This window comes from Arachis ipaensis, chromosome B5 (genome assembly GCF_059453495.1).
Source record: "Arachis ipaensis isolate K30076 ecotype BB chromosome B5, ASM5945349v1, whole genome shotgun sequence".
Taxonomy (NCBI): Eukaryota; Viridiplantae; Streptophyta; class Magnoliopsida; order Fabales; family Fabaceae; genus Arachis; species Arachis ipaensis.
The window spans coordinates 9,416,269-9,422,669 of NC_142440.1; the positions used below are offsets into that span (position 1 = coordinate 9,416,269).

The 6,401-nt window shown below is 36.8% G+C and overlaps 2 protein-coding genes across 2 annotated transcripts; one reads left to right on the plus strand and one right to left on the minus strand.

Moving 5' to 3' along the window:
- Positions 1-1,080: 1,080 nt before the first annotated feature.
- On the minus strand, positions 1,081-2,550 carry LOC107640084 (uncharacterized). The gene is made up of 2 exons (XM_016343640.1): positions 1,812-2,550; positions 1,081-1,733 (listed from the first exon to the last, which is right to left on the minus strand). The coding sequence occupies exons 1-2, from the start codon at positions 2,548-2,550 to the stop codon at positions 1,081-1,083; spliced, it is 1,392 nt and encodes a 463-aa protein (XP_016199126.1).
- Positions 2,551-4,562: 2,012 nt separating this feature from the next.
- Positions 4,563-5,611, plus strand: LOC107640085 (norfluorocurarine synthase 1). Its single transcript, XM_021123583.2, has 3 exons — positions 4,563-4,989; positions 5,069-5,191; positions 5,259-5,611. The coding sequence occupies exons 1-3, from the start codon at positions 4,624-4,626 to the stop codon at positions 5,556-5,558; spliced, it is 789 nt and encodes a 262-aa protein (XP_020979242.2). The 5' UTR covers positions 4,563-4,623; the 3' UTR covers positions 5,559-5,611.
- Positions 5,612-6,401: the final 790 nt, after the last annotated feature.

The window sequence follows — 6,401 nt, forward strand, 5'->3', positions numbered from 1 at the left end:
CCGGAACCACAAGCACATCAGGCACCTGAGCCTTACATACCACAGTTGGTAATTTCAGCTGATGGTTAGTTTAGTCCGTTGGGTGGATCTGACACCCTCTGCTTGTCTCAGGTCCTGAGAGATACAGATTATCTATTTCCGATGCCACCGAAGGAAGGGCATGCTCCATCTCAACAGTCTGGTGGTCGTCGTGCCACATCAGGTCATGACAGTGACTTCGGCTTTGATCGATCGACGGGTCATGTAGATCCTCTCGGTCCTTTCGCACCATCGCGTACCTAGTTGTTTGACTTGAATGAATACCCGCAGCAGGAAGATGGAGATTTGGGGCATGACTTGCAGCACTGGTATGATCTTGGTGGAGCGAGTGCTCCGGGAATGAGTGGTTCCGGTTTGTATGACACTGGTGGTGCGAGCATGCCAGATTTTAGTGATCCTGACGTTGGCAGTGGTCTGGATGTCGGTGTGTCTCAAGGTCATCCGTAAAACTTACAGACACAGACTGCGTCTCTGGACAAATACACCCCATCCTTGTATTCGAAGAAGGCGCCGAGAAAGTAGTCTGTTACCGTTGATCTTGTACTGCTTGAGTTTATATTTCTTTTCAGTGTTGTATCTTATATTTAGATGATTCTGTTTAGTATTATTATTATTATATATTTAGCTTTATTGTCGTATAACTCTGTTTGAGATGATCATATTGCACTTTTGTAACGAAATATTTATTTATTATTCAGTGTTTACCGCATACATACATAAACTGCGCAATAACATAAAAAGTTACATAACGAGGTTAAAAACTTTATTTATTATAAAGTGTTAACTAGGTTAAAATAAATGACGAGATTACATAAAAAGTTACATTTAATTGTGAAGTAGGTCATAACAAAGTTACATTAAAAAGCTTAACCACTAATGACCTCTAGAGGAGCTTGGACCTGTGCGTTGAGGACATCGGCTGCGGCTATGTCCCTCGCGTCCACATATAGTACACCGGCAAGGACCACGCATATCCCGCGAATCCATCTCATTCAAGTAGCGGGTTGACTTCGGTCTTCCTTTTGTCACACGTCTCAATGTTCAGTTGGCGATCACCTTCTCTCCTTCATATCTATCCCATGTAGATGGGTCACCCATCGGAACAAACTCGCCTTTGTACACCTTGCAAATTTCAGACATCTTGTACATGTCGTGCACATATACTTGCCAATCAAGACGCTGGTTAGCGCAACATGCAAGAACGTGGCGACATGAGAGTCGCTCGACCTGGAAATGGCCACAGTCGTAGTGTCGTTGCGCAAGGTTAACAGTGTAAATAGAATCATCTTGCATTTCATGAACCTCAAACATCTCATTGCGCCTATCGAACCAATTGACCACAATGTTTCCTGCACGTCGAAAGCTTTCTTCAACTCTCTTTATTGCAAATTCTGAATACGTGAATCCGTTGCGGACATGCTCATGAGCCTCGGCACTCTTCCGAGTAAACAATTTATTCAGCCGATAGAAAGTAGACCTAACAATGGCAGTCACAGGAAGGTTGCGTGCACCCTTCAGGACAGAATTTATGCACTCTATCAAGTTTGTCGTCATATGTCCCCCAACGATGACCCCATCGAATGCCAACACCCATCTCTCAACACCGATGTCATCGCACCATTGAGTATATGCCTCACCCCACTCTTTAAGCCTTTGGTAGTTTTTGTTGTACTCCTGTTCCGTCCTAGAGTAGCCTGTTTAACAAACCATTTAATCACAAGCAGATGCCACAAAATTACTATGAATAGAACCATAACAGCAAAATGAAATACCTGTGTTCACCACGAGTTTATGCAAATACGGAGCCTTGAACCTCCTTAAGAAGTTGGACCCGATGTGCCTGATGCAGTACATGTGCCACGCTCTTGGTGGTGACCATGCACCATTACTACGAGCTATTGCAGCGTCGATGGAGGTATGGCGGTCAGAAATAATACCCACACCATCAATGGTAACAACATATCTCTGCAAATTGGTTAGGAAAAACTCCCATGCGTCTGCTGTCTCGCCCTTGACTATCGCAAATGCAATAGGCACAATGTTTTGGTTCCCATCTTGTGCAACCGCAACCAGAAGTGCACCTTTATATTTTCCGTACAGGTGCATGCCATTAACCTGCACCAATGGCTTGCAGTGTCTGAATGCTACAATACACGGATAGAAGCTCCAAAAAATGCAGTGCAACACTCTTACACCTTGAACCTCCTCACTCTCACGGTAAACAGAAAGCATTTTTATTTGAACACGAGACCTTGGCAACTTCGCAGTCATTGCTTTCAACCATATTGGCAGATTCTGGTAAGAAACTTCCCAATCACCAAAAATTTTTGCGACAGATTTCTGCTTTGCCAGCCAAGCTTTGCGGTAACTTACAGTGTAGTTGGACCTGGATTGAACTTCTGCAATAATAGACTTCACCTTTATCGACGGGTCTGCTTCGACCAACGGCCTAATAGCCTCTGCAATTGTGTCTGAGTCCAACTTGGCATGATCTTGCAAAATCATACCCATGGTGCACGTGTGTTTGCCATTGTATCTTCTGATCTCTCAGCAACCCTTCTTTCGAATCAAACTCGCTCGGATAAGCCAATCACACCCCGCACCATAACCCTTGCATTTCGCACAGAATGTCTGTGGCTCAAACTCATACACAGTGTAATCAACTCCTCTAGAGATAGTATAACTTTTGATTGCAGATATCACCGACTCTCTGGAACCAAATTCCATTCTGACACTAAACTCGCCATCTTCCGCCGGAACATTGCCTCCACCTGCGACGAACGAACCATTGTTAGTACAATGCAAGTAAAATTAATGGTAGTGGTAACTTTAATTAATAACCATAAAATAATATACCGATATTCGCATACTCAAAAAATTCTGGGGCATGCATGCCTTCAAGATCCAGAGTCCGCATAAAAGACGGAACGCCAAAGGAATGCTGACTTACAATCGCATCCGCCTCATTTTGTATCGCCGGATTGCTTGCCAAGTCTCCGTCATCATTTTCGTCATCGACTTCATAGTTGGCTTCAAACTCCTTTTCACTGTCATCGTTATCTTCTTCCCAATCTATATCCCCAAGCTCATCAACATTGACCTCCTCCCCAACCGCGTCCAACCCCGAATGCTGTTCGAACTCAACATACAACTCTATCATTGGCATGTGAAACCGGGTTTGTTGATAAATACCTAACATCTGCTGCATATTGGCATCGTCAATGATGTGCATTATTTGAAACTGTATCAACCCACCAAATACTTGTACAGGATTCCTGTATAAAATGTTGCTCACTTTTCGAAATGTGGCTTTGTATGTTATTACAAATCCCATTTTACAACTCTACAAAACTCATGGTACATGGAATAGCAAATGACAACGGACATTCACAAACAAAAATCACTCCTTCATGTGTGTTTGTTATAATCTCACCATTATAATACACTCACAAATTTGCAATACTTTCCATAACTTCAACCTCACCTAATCCGACTTTTTTGACACACCTAACTGCCAAAAAAACTAAGAACTATGACATATGTGCAAGAAAGAAGAATAGGATGAGTAGAAGTGAAGTGAGGTAAGTTGAACAAATCTTGCTTCGTATTTATAGGCAGGACTCTTGATTAAAATATTTTTTTTAAACAAAACGCAACCTACGTTTTGCATCTTCCAAAAAAAAGCTGACACAAAAAGCAAAAAACAAAACACAAGCTGCGTTTTGTTGCTTCAAAAAAAAATGCTGCCCATCACTAAACGCAGGTTGCGTTTGGGCTTAAACCAAAATAAAAAAAAATTTGAAAACCTTATAACAAAACCCAGGCTGCGTTTGTTTTGTTTTCTGATAAAAAAAAAAGGAGAGAGTAAAATATAGGTTATGTTTTGAGCTAATACTGTAGCAGTGAAAATTTTGTCCATATACCCATTTTATTGCATAACACCAACATGTTTTCCAGGACAAAAAAAATCAGCCCCAAAATAAACATATCAGCACCCCCAATTTATATATATGTTATTGGCGATACAAAATAAGGCTAATTATGGTATTTTTTAATTTTTGTTTAATTTATTTTTAATAACAAATTTTAAATATTTTAAATTTATTAATTTTTATATTTTAAAATTAAATATTAATTATTTAATTATTTTTATAAGTTAGACATTAATTTTTAAATATCATAACAAACATATTTTTTTAAATATCATACCAAACATATCTTTTTAATTTCTAAAAATAAAATATCTTTTTGTAAAAAAATTAGGTAAACCAAGTTGAAATTTGGAACATGTTTTAATTATACAACTTGCTCGTAGTTTTGCATACTTCAAGAAGACTTAAGCAAGTTTTAGTTAAGGTGATGTAATTATTTTTAGGTAAAGTTAATAGATAAAACATATGAAAACAACTCATTTAGAACGTTAGCTAAAAATTCTTCTTACATTAAAAAAAGCTTAGATATGTCATCATTATCTACAATTGTGAAAACAAAGTAAGATTTTTATATAAAGTATTATTAGGCAACAACCATAAATGGCAAATTATTAAGACGTAACCTAAAGCGGGTGCAACGAGTGAAGAAAAGATGGAGAGTATAAAAAAGCATTTCGTTGTGGTGCACGGAGTGTGCCATGGAGCGTGGTGTTGGTACAAGGTGAAGTCGGCGTTGGAGTCTAAGGGGCACAAGGTGACAGCCCTAGACCTAGCCGCATGCGGCATCAACACAAAGCAAATAGAGCAAGTTGAAACCTTTTCGGAGTATTCAGAGCCGCTGTTAGAGCTTCTGGCCTCGCTTGCTCCCAAGGAAATGGTTGTTCTTGTGGGTCATAGCTTTGGAGGAATAAGCATAGCCATGGCAATGGACAAGTTTCCCCACAAGGTAGAATTTGCCGTTTTCGTTTCGGCTTTCATTCCCGATACCATCCACAACCCTTCATATGTCTTACAGAAGGTATGAACTAAATATGATCTCTGCTTGTTTAAAATTTCTTGTAAGAAAAATTGGTTTTGATTTGGATTATTGTGTATAGCACACTGAGAGATATGGAAATAGGGAATCAGACAATGAGAGATCATGGTGTGGAGGCAAAACATTGATGATGCTTGGCCCCAATACCTTGTCTACCATGTTCTATCAACACTCTTCTGCTGAGGTACTTTCATTTTTCTTAATTAGCTTACTTAAAATAACTTATGATGATATGAAAATAATACTTGTAGGATTTGGAGTTAGCAAAGAGCCTAGTAAGGCGAGGGTCACTGTTTTTTGAAGAATTGTCAAAGGCAGAAAATTTCTCCAAGGAGGGATATGGGTCGGTTGAGTGTGCTTATGTTGTGTGTAGCCATGATTTGGCAATTCCAGTGGAATTTCAGCAATGGATGATCCAAAATTCTGGGGTTTCTGAGGTGCGACAAATCAACGGAGCTGATCATATGGTTATGATTTCAAAGCCCCAAGAATTGTCTTCATGTCTCCTTGTCATAGCGGAAAAAGCACAACTCAAGAAGAATATTTTCTAAATGATGCTTCTCTCCATGTATCACCTTCATCTTTTAATGGAATAGTTATATTATTGATTGGCGATGGTATAGAGTAAATAGTCAAATTTATTTTTAAAATATTATTTATTTTTTAAATTAGTTTTTAAATTTTTTTTAATTAAATTTGTCTTTTAAAGATTTTAAATTAGTCAAATTAATTTTTTTTGTCACTTTCGTTGTTGACGACAACAAAATTTACTAATATGAACATTAAGTGACACTACAACACATATCTATAGCAGTCCTAATTAACTGTAATATAATATGTTTATAAAATTATATAAAATCAATTTTAGATTAAAAAATTTCAATACCTCAAAATTCTCTTCAATTTAAGATTCATTTGATATAATTTTAAAAATTTATTATATTAATAACTAATTAAAACCATCAAATATGTATTATTATCAATGTAGTATCATAATTAATGTATCACATTAATAAATTTTAATATGGTCAATAACAAAAATAATAAAAAAATTAATATGACTAATTTAAAATTTTTAAAAAATAAATTTAATTAACTTTTTTAAAAAATAAATTTAATTAATTTTTTTTAAAATTAATTTAAAAAACAGATGATATTTTAAAAATAAATTTAACCATTTATTCCTCCACTATACATTGCCAATAACTTTTTGATAGAGCGCTAATGCCTTCCTATATTAAATAACACTACCTTTTATCGAGCAACTAATGCGGCTCATTTTTTTTTTGTGTCTATAAAAATGAAAAAAAAAAAAAAAGGTAATCTACTCAAATACTATGATTTTTTGTATTTTTAAAATTGTGGAAGATACACAAATTAAAAAATTCAATTTT